Genomic DNA, 22,921 nt, shown 5'->3' with positions numbered 1-22,921 from the left:
GCCCTGGCCCCAACCTGGTGAAACTATCTGTGACAAATCGGGCCCAGCGGGTTTTATTATCATTCCACCGGGCTTGTAAGATGGAGATGTTCCAGCAGGCATTTGGTGATTGAAGCAAACAGGTCTCCTTTCTTGCCTCCTACCGGGGGAGGGGGGAGGCATTCCCCTGGTTTTTGCTTTTCTTATCTGCTATTTACCATCAGCAACCGTGGGCCCAAAAGATTATTTACAGGATTGTGCAATGTGTGCTGCTGAGGGTGGGCTGTGAAACTGCGACTGTTCTTTTTATGCTACCAGTTTTTAATTGCTTATCTTTGTATTTTAAATTGATGTGATCCGCTCTGAGCCTGCTTGTGGGGAGAGCAGACTTCAAATTTAATAAATAAATAAAAGGGGAATCAGTCTGGAGGGCAGGAAGGAGATTCCTGGGTGACTAAACCTTCCCCTCATGTACTGTTCTTCCCATGCCCAGGCTCCTTTCCCTCCATAGATACACAACACGGGAGGGTACTGCAGGAACACAGGGACCCCTCCAGCTCATTGCCCCTTTATGATCATGTGATCTAGGGAACTCCTACTCCCGTTATAATGGTACTAGCTGTCACATGCAAACAAGGGCTGAACATTTCCAGATTTTATAATTGAAATCACTCATACTGTAGCACAACCATGTTTTGGTATAAATGTCATCAATTTTACAAGCAAAATATGTATGCAGGTTAAATTAAAGCTGATACATAAAAACTGAATAAAGCTAGATAGCATTGGATTGTGGTTTTAGAAAGGATTTAGAAAATGCTAAAAGGGAATAGTAACATTTCTTCAAATAAAACAATTGTGAGCATCATGCCCTGATCCTCAGATTATAGTTATCACCAATTTCAATAGCAATAATGTTTCCAATAGCATTCTTGTGCACCAATAGTTTTATGAAGTAATGTGTTTTATATACATTCTTTGCTCTTATTCCTCTGGGATATACAGTAAATTGAGAATTGACTTTACATATTATATTTATAGTCCTCCCTAGTAATGTACCCAGTTCCTGATATTGACAGAAGCTTTTACTTGTTCTCTCTTGAAAAATATAGCTAGGAAATCATCTAAGAATTTATTTATTTGAAATACTACAGCATGTAAGTAGTTAGCTCCAAGGATTACTTACGGGGTCATTCATTGATATTGGCCGGCAGTCAATAGTGGCTCTATATTCCTTGACCATTTGTGCAAATTCCCAGTTTGGACAACTATTGTCAAATTTCTGTAAAGAACGATAGTAATTAGCATACATACCTGCTATAATAAGAATCAATGGTACCAGCTTCTTTTCTTTACAGCATACAGCACCATTAATGAGTAAATGAAGCACAAGCAGTTGCAAGGGCTTTTTATGGCAAAAGGAAGGAACAGTATTTCCCCAATACATCTACTCCATTGTCATTAAATCTGTAATATCATGGCCAAATTAATGTATTTCTAGCACTTCACTTTAGTGACCTGACAATGTTCTGTAAAGCTAGAAGACAAAACTGTGAAGATTTATTTAAACTGGGGAAAAGATAGCATTCTTTCCACTATGAATTATGATGTCCCAGTTGTAGTCTTCAGTTTTATAAAGCTGAATCAGATAAAAATGCCATCTTCTTGATTAGGTTAATTAGGATCTACTCAAACAGCTTTCTATAGTCTAGTCTGGCATAAGGGCCTTTCATAAATAGAGAAGCATACAGATCCTGAACTTAAAATTATTTTATGTTTCTAACTAAGTTAACTCTAACACATTTCGAGACGACAAAGATTGTTAACACACACTGGGCTGGTTCCAAGTTTTTCAAAGGAGAAGCAATTTTATAGAAGCAACTTTTTACCACATCTCCCTTGCCCCAGCAGCCTCTGGTACCACCCCCCCCCACTACTCCTGAGGGGATGTTTGAGAACAATATGCCATTTGGCAATTGGAGGTAATACCATAAGACAAGGAAATAAACTGAAAATTCACACACGTTTGCATGAGCGGAGCACATTGCATTCATAGAGCAAAAACTAATGTAGGTGTGTATTGGGGAAGCAAAAATTTGGCCTTTCTGCTGTGCCCTCGGTAACATTTTCTGGAGGGTCTTCTCAGCCCTCAATAGAAGCTTCAGAGCAGGGGTGCAACAGAAAGATTAAAAATGGCTTATGTAAACATGCTCCTTTTGCAGTATGGGGTCAATCTTTGGTGTGTAGCTTATTATACAGAGATATGAATACCCACATTTTGCAGGCCACCTGAGATATTTACAGCATCTGATGACCGGATAAAACATCATACAGAAGGTATTCACTGAAGAAGGCACTAGTGTTTCACCCTGAAGCAATACATCACCTGGGCTCGTTTGCTTCTTATTTCTGAAAACTGTGCTCTTTTCTCTTCCCTCTTGCTCTTCATTTTTTCCATCTCTTTCACAATGTTTGATTTTCTTCGGGCTAGGGGAAGGAAGAATGTGCTATTACTGGCACAGAAATGTCACAGGCTACCTACAGAGGCAGCTCTTCTACCCACAAGTCTTATCAGGGATTACTTTTTCCCACAGATTAACATGGCATATGTAACACAATAATGAGTCTATAAAGAAACAGATTTGTCATTGGATTAAAAAAATTATAAAACAAAGCTGGCAACCAGTTTTCTACCTTGACTTGCAGATGACACAGTCCTATGTGGCTGTGGAGGTTCTTCTGAGATTTCATTATCATTTAGGTGGACATTACATCTTTCACTAGAATAACTTGTTCTAGTACTGCGAGATTGCACAACTGTTGGGACAGGAAGCCAATAGTTAAAAACAGTTCACAGGCAACATAAGGTCTGCAATACTTAAATCAAAAGAAATACCAGCCCATGAGGGGCCTTTTATTATTGAACTTACCTAAAAAAAGCAAGTAAACAGTTTATTTTTAAACCAAAGTCAGACAAGGAATGTAAAATCAGTTAAGTTAGTTGAACTAGGTATACTCAAAATGACTACCTAACCCACATCAGCCATTCCTATAAAACAGTCACTAGACAAGTAATATACACAGGTAAGCAGCATTACTCCAGCAGACTGATCCTATAACAGAAACAACTGAACACAAGATTCAGTGCAGTAATTATGATACTAGGGAATAACCCATCACTCTGCAGCCATGATTGCTACTACACGAGCGCTCAAGACATCCCACACCAAGTAGTGGTAGTACGGGATTGGGTTGTTAGGACCTGCATTTTAGAGTTCAGATCAGTTGATAGAGAAACAGTCATTCCTGAAGTGCTAAGGATACCCTTTAAAAATGAAACTGTACACGATACTTTAATGCTCTGAGAAATTCTGCCTCTATGGTTTCTTAGACAATACAGGTAGCAGCATACACCAGAAGAATTTTCAGATGATTTGGATCCAGGTTTCACGGACATCAAAAAACATTGGTACCCCTGAAATCTGGGTCAGATTTTCTGATCCAGTTAGAGAATACCAAATTTATCCAGACATTATTCCCTATGAAGAAAACTATCTGGGGGGCTGGAGAGTGGTCATTTTTCTAGCAAACCCTACCAAATTTGCCGGGAATGTACTCATTCCTGTCCACTAAAGATTCCCCAAGTTTCAGGAAGATTGGACCTTGGGATTCAATTCTATGGCTCCCTAAACGAGCTGCCCCAACCACTCTTCATTGTTTCCTATGGGGAAAACATTTTCAAGGCTTTCCAGGCAAAGGGAAACCTTAAGGAAAGGCAACCCCTGGCCAAAAGCCAGTGCCAATTGCAAGTCCTACTGTCATGCAAGCTGATCCAACAAAGCCAAAATGAAGGAGGAGAACCAACGCCCAACCAGAGAATCCCAATATAAAAGTAGAGAATCCTGAGCTGAAGCAGGGGGTAGGCTCAGTGTAGCAGCAATGTTTAAAAAGTGGCAGGCAGCAACTTAAAGGGCTCTTTTGGAATCTGGGTGGGTGTGGAGAGGCAGAATGGGAACCCACTCTGCCTGCTGCCTCCTGTCCCTGCCAGGCTTGCACCACTTCCCTGCCACTACTGTGACTGCCTGTGGCTGAATAAATCCAACCCATCAGAGTTCAGCTCCCCAGATACAAACTGGGATACTTCTATTTGACCTGACATAGCTAGATTATGCTGGATCAGCATAAAATCGGGTTATTTAATCAGACCATGAATCCCGAATTGCAAACGTCTAAATATAGGTGCACAGCAGGGCCGGATCTACGGTTGCTGGCGCCCAGGGCAACCAAAGACAGGCCACACACGTGCGCGCACTCCTGGTGCTGCGTGATGATGTCACTTTTGTGACATCATCACGCAGGGCGGCGCATGCTGCCCAGTGGCAAGCTGGCTCTCTCAGCGTGCTGCGAAGCTGGCGGCAGCAGTGCGAGTGGCTGGGAGGCCGCCTGCACCATTCGCCTGCCCCACAGGACAGGGGCGCGCGGCAAGCCAGCTGCCCCCTGTCCTGCGGGACAGGCAAAAGGCAGCACGGGTCCCTTGTCCTGCTGCCCGTGCACTCCCAGAGCTGGCAGCTGCGCCCGGCACCCCCTCTTTGGCGGCGCCAGGAGCAGACTACCCCCCTGCCTCCCCGGCAATCTGGCCCTGGTGCACAGTTCTGCTTTACTAAACAACTCACCAGGAAGAGCAGAATGTCTTTGTGCTGATAAAGAAGCAGTGGACTCTACCACCATTTCATTTCCCAAAGGGCTGTTCTGTGATTCTGCTATAACAGACATCTTACTAGCTTGAAGTCGCAAAGCTAAGGAAACAAGGGGGAAAATACAAATAGCAATACAATTGACTTGAACATACGTCCTATTTTTAATGTATAATATGATAGAGGACAGGATTAAACTCCCTTTCAGCAAGCAATTGGGATAACAAATAGACCTAAAGTTTAGTGTGGCAAAATTCAATCTGAGTGTGTGAATCCACACTAGAATACAGCATCATAAAATAAGTCTTACATTTAACAATTTAAATCAGGAAGAAATCTCAACTCCTCTATCAAATGCCAGAGAAATAGGTAAGAATGCAATATACAGGCTTGGGATGTTGAGCATATTAGTTACCTCATGTTACAGAATGAAGTACTATGCCTTTTAAAATTAACCTACTTGTCTGCAATGATAGTAAACTTGGCGCAATTCTCCAGCTTATTCATCACAGTTAATTGTTTTAAATATGTTAGGGATATCTGCTTTAAAAAATTAACTCTGTGTAGAACTTCCTGATCTTTGAAAATGGAATAGTCAACTAGAGATCTGTTTTAGTTTTTTTTAAAAAAACTAGATTTTACTTTTTTTGGTGTAAATTTTAGATTTTTTCTGCAAACTTGAGATGCTTTCTAGGTTTATGAAAAGATCTGTCTTGTCTGTTCATAGCTCCAGCCTCTGAACTTAGCCACATTCAGTATTAAATATATTGATGATTGATGCTCATTTATTTTCAGTGATTTCAGTGGGAAAACTCCCACTAACCTACTTCCATCCAACCAATATGAAGTTCTCAGGGATTTTAACCTTTCCTCCAAGAGATCCTCCCTGCCAAATTTCAGGCAGATAGGAAAACGCATTCCTATTTTATACTCAATTACAATTTTTGTTTGCAGCACAGGAACGGAGTGTGCTTGGCAATCCAAAAAACAGGGAGGGGGCATAAATGGAGAATGTCCTTGTGATTTAAGAGTATAAAGAAATAATTAACAAAAGCAGTTATTCAGCAAACTCTTTGTTGTGATGCAGAGCTTCTGAGATCTTATTCTTAAGAGTTCTAGCCTTCATGAATGCGGACAGAAACTCAAACACTTGATTCCTGTTTGCGCCATATGCATCAATAAACATGTACAGTAGAATTATATATGCACCATATATATAGAATTACATAAACACCATTTATTTAATACATTTACACCTATCTCTTTTAAAGTTCACAAGTGTGCTACCATAGTATTCCTGTTGCCACAGACACACTTAACTCCAATACCACACTATTGTATGTAAAAAGGCATAGGCAGGGGAGATGATACACCTATACTGCAAAAGTTATAAATGGAAATGGCAAACAGGAATGTTTGAAAAGAAGAAAGTGAGAGTAGATGTGTACAGGAAAACCAGCAAGTGCAAAGAATTTATTAGGATCCCCATACCTTACGATCCCCATTACCCACTATCTCAAAATCAGAGTTCACTATACAATCATAGAAAGAACAGCGACAGCAATTAAAGTAGTTTTTACCTTCTCTTGGAGCAGGAATTTTTGAGAGTGTTGCCCTGCGATTTTGTCTCTGAGGTATAAAAAAAAAAGTAGTGGTCCAGTTAAGAGAACTGTAGCAGCAACACAGATCACATTTTGTCCAGATGGGTTCAGGTTTAGAAGGTACTTAGATAGCCATTTGCCCCATCAAAGGATATCTACACAATAAGATCGTTTCTAGAGTGTGAAGAAAAGCAAAAATTCTCTGGATTCCAGTCAAGAATGTTTCTTTTGTGCTATTATATCAGCTCATATCTGTATTAAATATGTATGAGAAGACTAAACATCTATATTAGTACAGCGGCTGTTGAGCAATTATACAACAAAGACACTAGACTCTGCATAGGATTATGCTGTTAAAGGTTTCAGTTTTGGATCAGTTGCACTAATTGGACTTATCTGCTGTACAGTAATTCTGCTGCAAGAACAGCAAACAGCTTTCAACAGAGTAGGATAAGATAAGTGTTCCCTCACACCATTGCCTTTAACATGTATGGAGAGAGCTTATAGTGTTGTAAGGAAACAAATATACTGCACTGAAGCAACAGAAAAAGATCATGATGTAGTTTACTCGGGAAACGCTATTGGAAGTACTAGAATTTGGAACGCAGGATTAATAAAATTAAACTGGAGTAATTTTGTATTAATATACAGATAAATAGGGCTAATGCACCAACCTAAATGGAAAAAATAAAATTAATCAGATGATTTTTTTAAAAAAGCTTGACAAATTAAACCATATGACAACAAAATGCTTAAGGCTCAGAGCTTTATATAAAAGGCAAGCATGAAATAACTAAATGTGATTGAAGTGATTAAAATCACACATAAAATATGAAATAAGATCCCACTGGTTTGGGATTTTTGCTGCCTCAGCAAGAAAACAGGGGAAGAACAGAGTTACATACCTGTGCAGTTACATTATCTCGTACAGGAATGCTCTCATTTGCATCAGTAATTACTGGAGTTTTAAACAGCTCTGGATTTATTGCTACTACATCATCTAGGTCAATCTGCAAAGGAAAAAAAACAGAATGGAACATTTTATACATACTTAAGTATCAGCCTCAAATAGGCATAATCAATCCAACCAAGAAAATGGTTTCTTTGGCATGTTTAAAGGGTGAATATGAATGATACTGAGATTTAAAGTTAGCCAAGCCCCACACAGTTCAATGGTCATCCTTCACAAGCAAATCTGATTTGCCTTAAGTGATTTAGAGTTCCATCCTAAGCAGAGTTGCACCCTTTCAAGTCCATTGAAGTCAATGGCTTAGAAGAATGTAACTCTGCTAAGAATGGCGCTGTTAATCTCTAGCAGCTAATCTTAGTACACTGAAGTCATTCCCTGATTTCTACTGTAAGAAATCTCCAAACACTTACTACTTACTGGAATAAATTCAAGCAGAAAAATATTCCAAAAAGTGAAGCATTCACCATCTAATCAGAATTAGTCAATTAGCCTATACAGTTGATTTCTCTCTCCATCAGAGTAAGTGATGTCCCTTTAGTCTACCTGCTTGACCTTAGAGTGACATCATAATCCTATTGCTAGTACTGCAACATTCCAACAGACCTTTTCTTGAGTTACAGAGCAGATAGGAAGTATACTCAATGATACCTTTCAGTCACTGTATTAACTGGTCACCTCACACTACAGATATTCATCATGTGCAAAATATATTGGGCTGGATCCAACATACCACAAGTGATTCAAAGCTTACAAAATAGGTGGGGGGGGGGGAGAACTGCTGAGAAGGAAGTATTTACCTATCTTCTCAGATCACTGTGTTGCAACATACGGTGCATAATTTCACCTTCTGTGCAATTTTTAAAGGTGCAGGAGTATTGTTAGAGTCTGGATCTGGCAATAATTTTATACCCTGAAAATCTATGTAGATAAAACATGGTTTTAGGAAATATAATAATAAAAAAAAGCTTACAAAATGGGGCTTTCCTGCCTAGCTCCTACTGCTGTAGCCAAGTGAGCCCCGGCCCCAATTTCTGTTCATAACGGATAAGAGGACTCTAAATGAAAGTATGGGAGCCTGTTGTAGAAAGGAAGAAGAGCAAAATATGGCCACAACTCACTCTGCCATTCTGCTAGCATAAGTGCAATTACAACGACAGAGTACCACCTTTGGATCCAAACAAATGCCTCTTGTGATTAAACAATAAGCTTTGTTTCCATCATTTATTCTGTGCCATATGAAATTGTAAAACAATTCAGAACGCATTTGCTTAAATAACAAAGTGACTAATATAACAAGCAACCTAATCTCCCCTAGGTTAACTCAGAAGTAAGCACCAAGATCAGTAAAGTACAGGGAGCTTATGACTGCAGCAAAGTTATCCTGCTCTCTATATCAAAGAACCCCAATGCTTTTAGAGATTCTTGCACATTACTGTATTTCTCAAAGGATGACAACCCTGAATATGAGATGACCCCCTTAAAAATGTTATACATAGAAAAAATATTATTGGACATTACTCTTTTTTATGGCGTACCTATGAAAAAAAACAAAGTCATACACTTGAGTAAATACTGTACACACCTTTCACTAAGATGAGGAAAAGGTAGTCTATGACCCACTAAGTGACCACTAATCAGTTTCCAATGAGCCAAGCTGTCTAGTGCCTCCTGACTACAAGGATGCTTATAAACACCACCAGATTAAGTAGACCTAAAATTTAATTCTCACCTCTTTCCCTTTGATACTGTCACCTTCGGTCCATTCTACACACACACACATTTTTCCCAGACTCACAAGCTTGATAACAGCACTATGGACTGCACCTGAGTAAAAAAAAATTGCATTGATTAGACCATTGTAGAAAACCCCACTTTCAATAAACCAGAGAAAAGGAAAATGGCTTGAAAAACACCGTAATCTAAAATACTTGCAGGATGAGACGCAAGTTTTGCCGAGAGATTCCGAAGAAGACAACTCTGTGGCAACTCACTTCCAATAAATATGCCCTTTTTGCTATTGACGTCACAGCTGTTAATATATACAAGTTTTAAAACTGCAATTCTTAATTTCAGAGAAGGATTTAGAACCAGATGAATAGAGAGAGAGCTCATCCAACACAGTTCTTAAGTACCATGCTTGGGATTATCAAGCAGAACTCACCACTAAAAATATTCTCCATAATGTGACTATATCGACAGGTGTAGAAGCATGTGATGAAAGAATGGACTGTACTGTACTACTGCAGAATTGGGGAGAAGGAGGAAGAATGACTCTTAAAATACTCCCTATGGTGATGTAAAGCTAATTCACAATACTCTCATTTTCTGTTTGCATGGGCAATTTTTTAGTGTACACAAAAGCAGATGTATCAAATCATAAAGGGGTTTCCATTCTGCAGTGTTCAACCTCATTAATCCTGAAAAGCTCATAGTTTAGCAGCATACCACATGTTAGAGCTGTTGCCAGTCAGAATAGCCAGTAGCGGGCTAGATGTACCAAGGGTCTACTTGTAGCAGGGTTTTTTACATTCACACATGAAAACACTTAAGAACAGCAAATAAATAAAGATGCAGGTCTTCGCAAGAACACGGAAAATACGTTAACATAAACAAGCATGTACACAGTTCTTTTATCTCAAGTTAGACTATAATTCCATCTAGCTCAATGTTGTCTACTCTGGCTAGGAGTCTTTTTGCAGGGGCTTAAGCAGAGTTAGCCACCATCCCATAACTAGGGATGCTAATGACTGGAGAACATGCTGACGCACAAGTCCTACCCCCTTCCATCAACGTGGTCTTCACACCTCGGCCATTTCCTCCAGTAAAACTCAACCGCCCTGAAGGAACGGGGGAATGAAGGTGGCCTACCCTTGTTCAGGGTTCCTTCGTTGCAAAATATTAAAGCTGCGTGCTGAGGCACACGAGTAAGGGGAAAGAACGGCACTCACGACGCAGGCGTCGGGAGGCGAAAAATCAATCCAGGCAGATTAGAACTGCTCCCGGGCTCCAGCTTACCATTACTCCGCTGAATATTAATCGACAGCCCTGGCTGAAGACAATGATAAAAACTCGGCTCCATAGTACGAGAGAAGTGAGTCTGAGGCTGTATGGAAAAGCCGACGTCAAAAAGGCACCTAAACGACCGCTGCCGTTTTGAACGGGGCGCCCCGCGAAGCCTGCCGGGAAACTACGTCTCTCAGATGACTGGCAGCCACGGAACCAATTACTACAGAACTACAGCTCCCCAAATGCCGCGTGACTCGGAAGTTGTAGAGTGGCAGTTTGTTACGCGCGGAGCCAACTGGGAGATGTTGTCCTCTGTGAAATCAGGCTCCTGCGTGGCTTGTGGTTTTTCTAGCAGTCCTATATGTAGACAAGAGTGTTCCTACAAACGTTGCCAATCAATATCCCGAATTTAAACTCATTATTGCTTGTTATACAATATTCAGGATGCGCAATTTCCTAGTTTCACGTGAGTAGTTGATCTGCAGTCGAAGAGCAAGCTCCGGGTCCAGACTCCTGTTGCCCCGTAAAGACAAAATTTCCAGGAGAGGAGGTTTCGAGAGTCAAAGCACCTTTCGTCATGGCATACCGCTTCCCTCCTTTTGGAATGATGCCAGCAGCCACAGTGTTGAAATGTGAGAGAGTATGTCTGGGAAAGTATTGATCACCGTTACTGAATGAGGAGTCAATTCGTTCTTTTTCCGTATAGTCGTACTTGCAGTTTTAGTAATCCAGATTAATCTTTTTCTTAAGAAACTCTTCCATACGGGGTACCCATGTTAGTCTGTTGTAGCAAAATTACTCAGAAATCCAATAATACTTTACAAACTCGTGTAATTCCACCTATACACTGCATTTTGCATTGAAAACAGTGTCTGGAATCACTCGGTAAGGTGGACATAAACATCTGAAACTGAGGCCAAATGAGATAAAATTAAGGATAGTTGGTACCGGACCCTGGGGAGGGAGGGCCCCTGGTACTCACATGATGAATGATCTTCGCTTGCTGGGCGGACTTGGGCCAGTCACATTGTCTCAGCCTAAGCTACTTCATAGGGTTGTGAGAATAAAATGGAGGAGGGGGGAATGATAGATGCCATTTTGGGTCCCCACTGGGGAGGAAGATGGGGTATAAAGTAAATAAATAAATAGAATTGTGGCTTCCTGAAGCAGTGAAACGGGAAAACCTTTCAGGTTCCTACTAGAATCTCCATTCCTACTTGTATTTGATGAAGGGGCTCTTGAAAGTTTATACCCTGGAAATTTTGTTGAACTTTAAGCTGTTACAGACTCAAATCTTGCTCTTCAGGTGCTTATTCTAACTCAACAGATTCAATTAAATATTGGACTACACAAATGATGTAAAAATGATTGGATTAGTGGTGCATTGTGGCTAGAAGATTTAACCAAAGAGAAAACTCCAAGAAAGCAAGGAGAGGGAGAGAGATTATCTAAAGATATAAATATGTAGGTCAAACAAATTGAAACTGGGTCTGCTTTTGCAAAATAGTGTTAAAGGTCTGAGATCCAGAGGAGTTAGCCATGTTAGTTTGTAGTAGCAAAATAGTAATGAGCACCTTTAAGACTAACCAACTACTGGACTCTTTACTATAAATGTCTGAAAATCATATGAGTGATCAAAATGGACCGATACTCATGCCTCACTTGAGGATTTAAGCAGACTTGGTCAGGGCAAACTGCATCCATGGAATATCCTGGCACCTGGAACAGGTTGTGGCAATGGCAGCAGGGGAGCTTTTTGGCAACATGAACATGAACTTTGATACTTGCTCAATTATCATTTTCTGCCTGAACCCTTGAAATACGGCATGCTTGCTTTAAAGGATATTTTGGGAACATTCATGCTTCAGTGAGGCAAAACAATTAACAGGATGACTGAAAAGCCAGCTCTAAGGTACCATAGAATTCACCCTCCAAAGTCACAGCAGCTTTGTTTGTTAATGTCCTTCCTTTCTTGGTTCAGAAGAACGTCCACAGCTGCTGATATTAGAACTGCAAGATCTGATACTAATTCATGCTATGGGCCTTCTTTCTTGAGAGGTCCTTGAATTTTCAGTCAATATTATTATTCATACCGTTTAACCAAGTTCAGTATTGCCATTTTTTCAGGCAGGCCTCTTGTGCCTCTAAGACTGCGATAGTAAATGGCTCAGGAGCCACCTTGTGGCCCTTCTGAGCACTGTTACTCATGTCACCAATCCCATGTTCTTAGAAGTGGGCAATTTCTGTAGAATTTTATCATTACTATGGGCCCAATATTTAAATTTTTAGTTTTAAAACATATACAAACCTGTCCACATCAAGGCTGTGCAGATGTAGGGGTTCTGTGTACAAGAACATATGCAGCTGAATGGGATGGTGGAATGGGGACACCACTACTAAATGCTATCCCATAAAACAAAACTCCTTGCAAGTAGAAAACAGCACAGGGAGAGATTCTAACCTGCAGAACAAGACTTTTAACATGGAGGGTTGTTGTTGTTGTTTAACATCCACCTAATAGAGCTGTTCTCTACTTGTTAAAAGGTACTCTGGTAATTTAAATGACAATATGATCCTTATGTATTATTGTTTGTGTTTGGGCTGAAGACTAGTAGAGCATCTGTTTTGATTGGTTAATAAGAATTGAAAAGGTGGATACTTACGATTTTTAGAGTGAGTAGTATTGCTTTAACAATTTTAATATGTATATTAGGTGGAGTAGAAATTGAGAATGGATGAGTTTATGTGGAAAATTGAGTGTTTACTTGATTAACATAGTTAATTGTTAAAACAGATGAGTAGTTGTGTGGATTATTAATATTTGGAGACAAAGATTAAGAAGTAAAATCAAAAAGAGTCCAGTAGCACCTTTAAGACTAACCAATTTTATTGTAGCATAAGCTTTCGAGAATCAAGTTCTCTTAGTCAGATGCATGATACAGAGACTGGTCAAATACAGAAGAGGAGGGAGAGAAGGGGAGGAGAGAGAAGAGGCAATTAGGGGGGGAAGGGGGAGGGTGCAATCAAAACATTCCTTTGCTAGTATACGTAAACATCTCCTTTTAGTGTGCGTATCAGTTGGCTTCAAATGAGTTTGCCCTGTTAGTTTGTAGCAGCTCTGGGGGAGCTCAGTGGCACCTGGCATGGGCTTTCGGGAACCACAGATCTCTTTGTCAGATGCATCTGGCAGGGAGAGCTGTGGTTATCGAAGGCTCATACTGCATTGGAATTGGATGGTCTAGCTGTTTGGCTGCTATAAACTAACAGGGCAAACTTCTTTGAAGCCAACTGATCCACACACCAAAAGGAGATGTTTACATATACTAGCAAAGGAATGTTTTGATTGCACCCTCCCCCTTCCCCCCCCTAATTGCATCTTCTCTCTCCTCCCCTTCTCCCCCCTCCTCTTCTATATTTGACCAGTCTCTGTATCATGCATCTGACGAAGAGAACTTGATTCTCGAAAGCTTATGCTACAATAAAATTGGTTAGTCTTAAAGGTGCTACTGGACTCTTTTTGATTTTGCTACCGCAGACTAACATGGCTAACTCCTCTGCAAAAATTAAGAAGTGACTCAGTTAATAGTTAAGGTGTTAGAATGAAAAAATTTGGAAGATATAATTTTCTAGGATTAGAAAATACTAATTGAATAGTAACTATTTTTAACAGAGAAAACAGCCCTACCGCAGTAGGGCTTCAAAAAATTACATAAATGAAGTAAATAAATAAATTACACAAATGGAGGAGAAGAGAATAAAAACTGTTCCGCGGCGAGGCTACCAGTATACCAGCGATTGCTACTTTGGTGAAAGGGACTCTATTGACGCATTACTAAGGATCTAATTTTTCTATAGAGTAAGACTCGTTTCGGTATATTTACCTATTTAGAACAGGAAATTTTTACTGTAGAAGAAGAAACGTTAAAAGTACGGCAAAATAATTGATTGGCGCAATGCATCATGGTTGCACGGCGTGAAATGCAAATGAGCTCACAGACCCTTCCCATACTAGTTCCGCCTTTACTAGTTGGGAGGGGTGAACTACCGTGCTGGACTCAGCGAGCCAGTAAAGTATGCGCCCTCTATCGTCATCTTTCAGTATGACATGGATACATTTTAGTTTCCGTTCGAATTGCGTTCTCTTGTCGCACCGCGCCTGAACGCCTATGAGACTTCTTTCGGTTGTCAGGTCTTGGACTGTAACTGTTTTAAAAGCGAAAAAAGCGTTGAGGAGAAGGAAGGGACGGAGCAGAGACGTCTGCCAGCGCTTTCTCCTCATTTGGTTCTGGGGAGGAGGATCTGGGTCCTTCCGCTCCCGGCCTCTTTCGGGACGCCCCAGTGTTCTCTACTGTCCCCAGACTTGGGTTTCCCTTTCTCCCTTTTACCCTCACAAGAAGGCTGTGAGGCGGGTTAGATGAAAGGAGCGCGATTAACCCAAGCTTGGGGAGTTGGGGGGGGGGGGAGAGCGGGTTGAATCTGTGTCTCGTAGACCATGGTCTGACACTTTTAACAGCTGCACCAAGTTGGCACTGTTGCTTAGCATGCAGAAGTTTCACACCACAACATCTCCAGTTTAAAAGGATAAGGAAGGAGGTGATGTAAAAGTTACCCATGTGAGACTTTGGAGAACCAGAGCCACTCAAAGTGACCTTGATAGATAATTGGTCTGAATCAGTATCCGGCAGTGTTGTGTATGGTGTTTAACAAGGGTCCTGTCTAGGGTTGCCAGCCTCCAGGTGGTGGCTGGAGATCTCCCGGAATTTCAACTAATCTCCCGGCCACAGAGATCAGTTCCCCTGGAGAAATGGCTGCTTTGGAGGGTGAATTCTATGGCAATATACTCTGTTGAGCCCTCTTCCCTCCCCAAGCTCCGTTCTCTCCAGGCTATACCCCCCAAATCTCCAGGAATTTCCCAACCTGGAGCTGTCTTATGCTAATTTTGAAATTATGAGGAATCTCAAGTTTAGAATATAAAGGATACAGGATCGACATAAAGATTACTCACACATGGAGTGAAAATACACTTCCTGGACTGTAGAAAAAGTTACTCTGATCATAAACATTATATGATAACTCTGCAGTGTTTTGGGGAAAACATCTTTAACAGTAGAATAAAAAAAATGAAACCAGTATATCTAATAGAACCACCCTTCAGGTTTCTCAGTTGATGTCACCAACCTCTCACTGAGTAGCCAGTTTTTTCAGTCCCTATGTTGCTCCAGGCCAATTCCAGCTTCTAAGCAGTCTAAATGTTTTGAAAATTTTATTATTATTGTTATATACTCTTTCTCCATCCTATGACCCCAATTTCTGCTGAAAAGCACCACTTGTTATATTTTGCTCCTCTCTACCCCTGTTCAGTGATGCTGAGTGTAAGAGAAGTAGGGAGGTCTTGGAAAGGTTATCTCCTCAATCATCCATAGTGCTGGATGATCTTATATAAAGGTAAAGGTAGTCCCCTGTGCAAGCACCGAGTCATTACTGACCCATAGGGGGATGTGGCATCACGACATTTTCTTGGCAGACTTTTTATGTGGTGGTTTGCCATTGCCTTCCCCAGTCATCTACATTTTACCCCCAGGAACCTGGGTACTCATTTTACCAACCTCAGAAGAATGGAAGGCCGAGTCAACCTTGTGCCAGCTACCTGAACCCGGCTTCTGCCACGATTGAACTCAAATCATGAGCAGAGCTTGGGCTGCAGTATTGCAGCTTACCACTCTGTGCCGCGGGGCTCTTACGGATGATCTTATATAGACCCAAACAAAACTAGGCTCTCCAGCTTTAATTTTGGCATTTACCTAAGGATTGTCGCTGCTACTACTCTAACACCTGTTTAACACTATATACATAAAAACAACCAAACAAGTAGTTGGAAAAAATACATAGCACTTAGGAGCCTATTTTCTCTTAATGTGGCAACTTTTATAGCACTGCTATCCCTATTATTTTAGAAGTAGAATTCTCAATTAGTTTAAGGAAATAAACAGTAAGGGCCTATATGGGAATTACACACAAAATAGCCAAAATGACCTAAGACAAAACTTCGGTACATCTAGACAAAATAAAACATTTTATACAAGGAATTTTATGTTCAGGCATCAGGAAATGCAAGGGAAATGTTTCTTGCTAAGCACTTAAGTTAGAGTCTCTCTACGCAAGACTTCAAGTTCTGACACATGTTTTTCACATGTCAGAAGACTCAATGTTACCCAGGAAGCATAGTTTTAAATTACAGAGCTGGTGGAGATACCTCTGCCTTCCCAGTGAGCGTCACTTCCATCTTGTCTGGGTTCAATTTCAATTTGTTCGTTTTCAGCCATTTGATCACAACTGTCAGCCAACGATCCAAAATTTCTGCTACATCCTGTAGGGGACTTGGATAGTAGAATATAGAGTTGGGTATCATCTGCTTATTGATGACATCCCACTCCATAGCTGCAAGTGAGTTCACCTAAAGGCTTTACATAGAGGTTGAATAATATGGAAGATAGGATTGTTGCAGTGGCTTCTGGGTCACTATAAATAAGACAGGAGGAGTTAGTTCTTAAAAACAGGAAATGAGATAAACCAGCTTCATGCTCTGCCAATGAGCAGGAAGATTCTGGATGATATCTCCACTTGAACTGCTCCAGAAGACAGGACACTTTCTTTTGTTGTTGATAACATAAAAATATTGTATTTATATTGGAAACATCATAGCTATTTAGCTATGGTGAAACTCTCTCACCTCCTTAGACTGTATGTGAATGAAAAAGCAGAAGAATGAAAGGGTGAGGGGCACTTTTGTTGTCTTATTCTTCGAGTTGTTGTTTTAAAGAAAGTAGCGTATCTTCCTCCTAAATGATCTTTCCTACTAGTGAGTGAAACAAGGTTGTTGCTGGTGTTGTCCAGGTACATACAGGACCTTGCCCTTCTTCACAGGTTCTCAAATTGTGCTGCAAGTTTTTGAAGACTAGCTCCTAGTCATTTAGTTCATGCAGCACATTGCATTGAGTTTTGGTCATTTTATTGTTCTCATTTGCTGTCATATACATTTTTCACTTATTCGTCTACTCAGGGATTACATCAGTATAAGGTAATTTCTCTTTCCTAGCATTTTTCAGAAGGCATCTGTATACCAGATTTTGAGCCCTGGGGATCCACTCAGCATAACAGAACTAGGGTGAGAGATGCAGTTCATTTCTAGTGCAGACATGGCAGCCAGAATTACCTGTGTGGACCCTTCCTACTTTCAGAGTTAACAAAAAGGAATAGTGTGGATAGTTCTGTGCACACAGGTAGGGTTGCCAGTTCAGGGGTTGGAAATTCCTGGAGACTTGGGAGTGGAGCCTGGGAAGGGGAAGGACCTCAGCCAGGTATAAAATGGGTTTATAAAGATTGGAATTATTTAGGCATTAACATTCCCCTTAATATAGCTGAGTTGAAAGAATATAATTACAAAATTTGACAGCAAAAAATAAATGAAAACATCAAAGATTGGTCCAAAATACGCTTGTCCTGGGCAGAAAAAAATAAACTTAATAAAATCTATGATCCTCCCACAATTTGTATTCAATTTTAGTATGCTCTCCATCATGCTTACTGATCAAGAACTTTAAAACTGGCAAAAAAGTAAAATCTATGATCCTCCCACAATTTGTATTCAATTTTAGTATGCTCTCCATCATGCTTACTGATCAAGAACTTTAAAATTGGCAAAAAACTATAAATAAATTTATATGGTCTAACCAGGTGCCCAAGAATAAATTATCTGACAATGAAGCATGTTTCAAGGAGTGGAGGCCTAGCTAGTCTAGATTTAAAACACTATTATGAGGCCTCTCAACTAGTAAACTTAGTAGCTAGGGTACCCAGGTCCCCCTGTCCTCCTGGCGAGAGGCAGTGGACCCAGCACCTACTTTATGTGCTTTTTCTTCCTCATTCTGCGGGCCATGGCCACCCCCAGGAGCACTCCCATGCTTCGCAGGGGACCGAATTGGGCCAGATTGGGCCCGAATTGGGCCAATTCGGCCCAGATTGGGCCACTGCGAAGTGCAGGAGTGCTCCTGCACTCCGCAGTGGCCCGATACAGGCCCAGATCGGCCTGGATCAGGCCCGAATTGGTCTGGAATGGCCTGTGCCTCCCCACTGGCCAGGTAAGCAGGGGCGAGGGTGGGAGCAGGGGATTCCCCCGCCCCTAGCAGGGGACTGGTGACCCTATTAGTAGTGATGTTAAATTCTCCTGAAAATTTGGATTGAATCCATACTGAGACCTCACATATCTGCCCTAATGATATAAAAACATAATATAGACACATCCGAAAAACAGACCTCCCCAAACTCACCAAAATCTGTTTCTTAGCGCTACTCTGAAAATACGGGATAGAGAAATAAAATACTTAGCCCCTGATATCTCACCACTATCATCTTATCTCAGCCAATCATGGTTCCAACCTGGTATGGATTTACACTCCTTCAAAACATAGAAAAAAATTAACAAAACAAGAATCATAGATGTTATTAGACAGGGCACTCTTTTGGACAAATCACAACTAAAAAAAGAAATATTACAATCCCAAGATTCCAATATCTTCAACTCAAGCATCTGCTGGAAGAACTCCTACTACACTCACTACTCTTAAACGCAACCTAACTGACTTTGAATATTTGCTCAAACACTCTCAACTATATCAAAAAGGCCTAATATCAAGACTCAATATCATAAACTCAAAAGAAAGACACATCCCCTTAAAATATCAAGCTAAATGGAATAAGTATTGCAACATCACTTTGTCTGAGGCCCAATGGGATACAATTTGGTCAGGGAAGGCTTTACAGTCTAAAGCAATTGATATTAAAATTTCATCTTTTAAGTTAATGGCAATATGGTATATGACACCTTGCCAACTATACCACATCAATTGCGATATATGCCTATTTTGCTGGAGACAATGTGGCTTGGTTGGAGATTTTCATTTATGGTGGACGTGTCCCAAAGTTCAGTTATTCTGGGATTCAGTTATAGCAAAAATTCAAAAGATAACTGGGTACACAGTTCCTAAACACCCTGAAGCAATCCTTTTGTGTCTCTGGGTAGATCCCACAAACCTGGCTATCAGGAAACATCTGATCTTTATAATGTTTACTACAAAAATGCTGCTAGCAACAACCTGGAAACAAGAGAAGCTACCACCTGTATCAAATTGGAATAGGAAATTTGGGGATATTTTTATCATGGATAAAATAGCTAATCGACTCCAATTTAATGATAACCTGCAATATCAATCGACATTCTTTGAGCAATGGCTACCCTTCTTAAGCTACATAAGAATTACAAACCAATTGTGTATCTCTGATCCATTTGTTTACAGTTTTATTGGCGTAACTTGAATAATTATACTATGTATAGTAAAGACAATGTTAGCCTCCAAGTCATGTAACCTGCTTTCTCTTCTATAACAAGTTTAATCTTTTTGCATTGTAAATAGTTTATTGTTATACAAAGTTTGGAAAAAAGTTACATAAATAATTTTTAATTTAAAGTCCACCCTTTAGATCCGCCATTTTCTCCAGGGAAACTGCTCTCTTTCATCTGGAGAGCAATTGTAATTCTGGGAGATCTCCAGTCCCCACTAGAGGTTGGCAAGCCCTTCCTCTGATAACAGCCAAAAATGTCAACAAACTCCTTCCTTACTAGTTTCTAGGTGCTATTTGTCCCAGGCCAAGTATTTGTAACCATAAACAAATGCCATATCCATGGAGATAATCCTTAATCATGCTGGGCTCCTTTGCTCTGTTACTTTTGCAGACTGGCACCACCCCCCAGTTACCAGCATAGCAACTGGAAACTCCAAATGGTGATTTAAATCCTTTCTGGTGCAGGCAGCAAAAAACTACTCTGTTTCAGAACAGGTTAGTCCTTGAATTGCATTCGCATTGGGGTTTCTCTCAGGGTACGGATGTATTTTCTCCTGTCTCTTCTTGTGAAAGCCTCATGTACCTCTATCTCTCTTGCATGCAGCTCTTCTAAACACACAGTATTTTGGGAAATGTTTATTTTCCACTTAATGCAACTTACTAACTGAGCATTCCTCTTTTAGCTTAAGTATGCCCTACTTTTGGCCTAGAAGAATGCTAAGCTGAAGCCAGCCTTTCTCTAACTAGTGCCTGAGAACTAGGATTGCCAGGTCCCCTGACTCCCCCAGCAGGAGATTGGGAGCCTGGTACTTACCTTGCTGCGTTTGTCTGTTTTTCACTTCCGTCTTGTGCAATGATATCTCTTCCAGGAAGTGATGTCATCACACAGGTCAAAGGGTGGCCTGGGAGCGCTCCCGCACTCACCAGGGGGCTGAATTGGCCCACTGCACGGTGAGATTCCACCTGAAATGGGCCCGCTCCGGGGCATGATTCGGCCTGAATCGGGTCACTGTGGGTGCAGGAGCATACTGCGCCACCTGGGGGCAAGCTGTGCCTCCCCACCGCTGGCCAAGTAAATGGGGGCGGGGACAGAGGATCCTTCACCCTGGGTGGGGGAATGGCACTCCTACTGAGAACACTCCCTGCCACCCCCGTAATATGTGACAGATCTCTTGTGTAATATCTGAACTATGGTTGACAAGCTCTAGGTGGGGCCTGGAGATCTCCCAGAATTGAAACTGATCTCCACAGACAACAGAAGTCAGTTTTCTCGGAGAAAACAGCAGCTTTGGAGGGTAGAATCTATGACAATTCACCATGCTGAGGCCCCTCTTCTCCCCAAATCCCACCTTCCCTAGGCTCCACCTCCAGATCTCCCATAATTTCACAGCCTGGAGCTGGCATTGTAATCTGAATATTCTTGAAAAAGTTGGGTAATCATAACATAATTTTTTAAGAGGGCCAAGGCTTTATTTTGAGAGAAGATTCCAGGGCTCTGACTACCGTTTTCAGTTGCAAGATTCAGTTCTGGAACAGGTGACATAGTCATCAAGAAGGTTAAGTCCCATGACTTTTCTTTCATCACCACCAAATTATGATAGGTAAACTACAAAATCTATCTGAGAATGTGGCTTTTAGGCAGGTTTTAACTTGGGTACTGCTCTTTTTACAAATTCACCAGTAGGAGGCAATAATCCTTGACTCAGAACCAAGCTAGATGTGCAGATTTTTAAAGAGTTTGGTCTGGATTCCCAGGACTCAATGAGTTCCCTGCAGCCACACAACACTTTTGGGGAATGGTTGTTAAAAATGGCCTCAGAATGTCTCTTCAGAGGGAGGAGGGACTCCCCCTCCCCACTCAAGCTGTTTATCCATGTCAAAATAGCGGAGGAGGGATGTCCCCCCCCTGTTTTTCCTGTTCCACGTGGAGTATACTGTGCATGTGGAGCAATAAAAACATGCTCTTGTAACATGGGAGAAATGGCTTAAGGTGGCAGGGAGGAGCCCCTCCCCCTGTGGAGACATTCTGAGGCCATTTGAGCTCTCCTTTATTTTTTAACAACCATTTAATTTTTAACTGCTGTATGGATGCAGAAACCCAAGTAGGTCTGGAGAATCCAGACCCAGCTCTTTAAAAATCTGCAAATCTAGAGAGACACTTGTTTACTTATTGCAAGTGTCATTTCCCTGTTCAAAATGGCTGCCACCAGATAAATCCTGCCAAAAGGGATAATATTTTGCAACATCAAAAGTATGGATAACGGTAGAGAAAAAAGTGAACATACGTTATGGGGTAGCTTTCCGTGTAAAACAAGAAGCAAAATCTGGAGCATTGGACTCTGAAGCAAGAGGAGACATATAGTAGACCTGCCAACTGATGGCAGGGTAGCAGGTCAGAAAACACTATTGGTATTTGGAACAATTTTGAACTTCTTGTAGTTTCTGAGTTTCTGTGAAAGAACAAAGAATTGTTACTGTGATTGAATTCAGCATCCCAATGAACATATTATTAGGTGACACCATACTAGCTAATAAAGACAACCCAGTTGCCTGCTTGACATTCCTTAAAGATGCATGCAAGAGCAGATCTTAACACCAAAGTCTGAGAAATCTGCTTTTAATGCTTCTTTTTAAATTTTGTAATATCTATCTTGGTAAAGAGTTCTAGTGAGCTCAGAAGCTTGCACAATGTTTTGTGTAAATTTGGTCAGTCCAAGTAAAAGGCATTACATGGATTTTGGTTTTGAATTTTGTGGAGACTAATAGGGATGTACAGCTTTTTCTTCCCCAGAGAGAGCTGCCTAGCTTGCCTGAAGAGGCCAAGTCAACAGTACTCTGGAAAATAAAACTCTGACTCTGCGATAGAAGGCATTGGTAGTTATGGCTCCTTTTCCCACCTCACAATCACTAAAATGTGCTGGCCATCACTAGAAGACAGGTATAATGATGTATGTCTAATTTTCAGGCCACTCATAAGTGGTCTGTATACCACTGGAAATTAGTATGGACTATATAAAGTGACAGCAGGATATATTCAAGCAGTTTTTTAAAAACATCAGGGCCTTTCTGGGATACAAGGCTCTGAAGTGTGTGAGGGAAATATTGTCTCTATGCTCACAGTATGTGACGCTCTTCCCTCTGGGTTGGCAGCGCCTCTGGGTTTGGGGTCAGCCACTGCTCCTTTAACTGCAGCCCCTGCCTTCTCAAGATACTCCTGTCTCTTCCTCGTCTTTCCAAACTTCTCATCTAACTCCTCACTCTCCACCCTGCTT

The 22,921-nt window shown here is 41.0% G+C and overlaps 2 protein-coding genes across 6 annotated transcripts in view; one reads left to right on the top strand and one right to left on the bottom strand.

Moving 5' to 3' along the window:
* Positions 1-20,499, bottom strand: part of KIF2C (kinesin family member 2C) — a 46,459-nt gene extending 25,960 nt beyond the window's left edge. Inside the window, exons 1-8 of one of the 2 annotated variants that reach the window (XM_054981285.1) lie at positions 20,464-20,499; positions 8,974-9,068; positions 7,180-7,284; positions 6,254-6,302; positions 4,653-4,775; positions 2,674-2,796; positions 2,366-2,466; positions 1,166-1,261 (exon numbers count right to left, since the gene is read on the bottom strand). In XM_054981285.1, the coding sequence (XP_054837260.1) occupies positions 1,166-1,261; positions 2,366-2,466; positions 2,674-2,796; positions 4,653-4,775; positions 6,254-6,302; positions 7,180-7,284; positions 8,974-9,024 (648 nt within the window). In that variant the 5' untranslated portion in view covers positions 9,025-9,068; positions 20,464-20,499. Of the gene's footprint in view, positions 1-1,165; positions 1,262-2,365; positions 2,467-2,673; positions 2,797-4,652; positions 4,776-6,253; positions 6,303-7,179; positions 7,285-8,973; positions 9,069-10,259; positions 10,362-20,463 lie in introns of those variants that run through there. The other variant, XM_054981284.1, reaches the window with a different exon arrangement.
* Positions 10,578-22,921, top strand: part of CCDC17 (coiled-coil domain containing 17) — a 58,610-nt gene continuing 46,266 nt past the window's right edge. For all 4 annotated transcript variants that reach the window (XM_054981282.1, XM_054981280.1, XM_054981281.1 and 1 more), the window contains exons 1-2: positions 10,578-10,882; positions 20,041-20,144. The gene's annotated coding sequence lies outside the window, so the exon portion shown is untranslated. The remainder of the gene's footprint in view (positions 10,883-20,040; positions 20,145-22,921) is intronic.

This window comes from Eublepharis macularius, chromosome 5 (assembly GCF_028583425.1).
Source record: "Eublepharis macularius isolate TG4126 chromosome 5, MPM_Emac_v1.0, whole genome shotgun sequence".
NCBI lineage: Eukaryota > Metazoa > Chordata > Lepidosauria > Squamata > Eublepharidae > Eublepharis > Eublepharis macularius.
The sequence above is the reverse complement of the archived record's forward strand: the minus strand, read 5'-3'. Positions and strand labels throughout refer to the sequence as shown.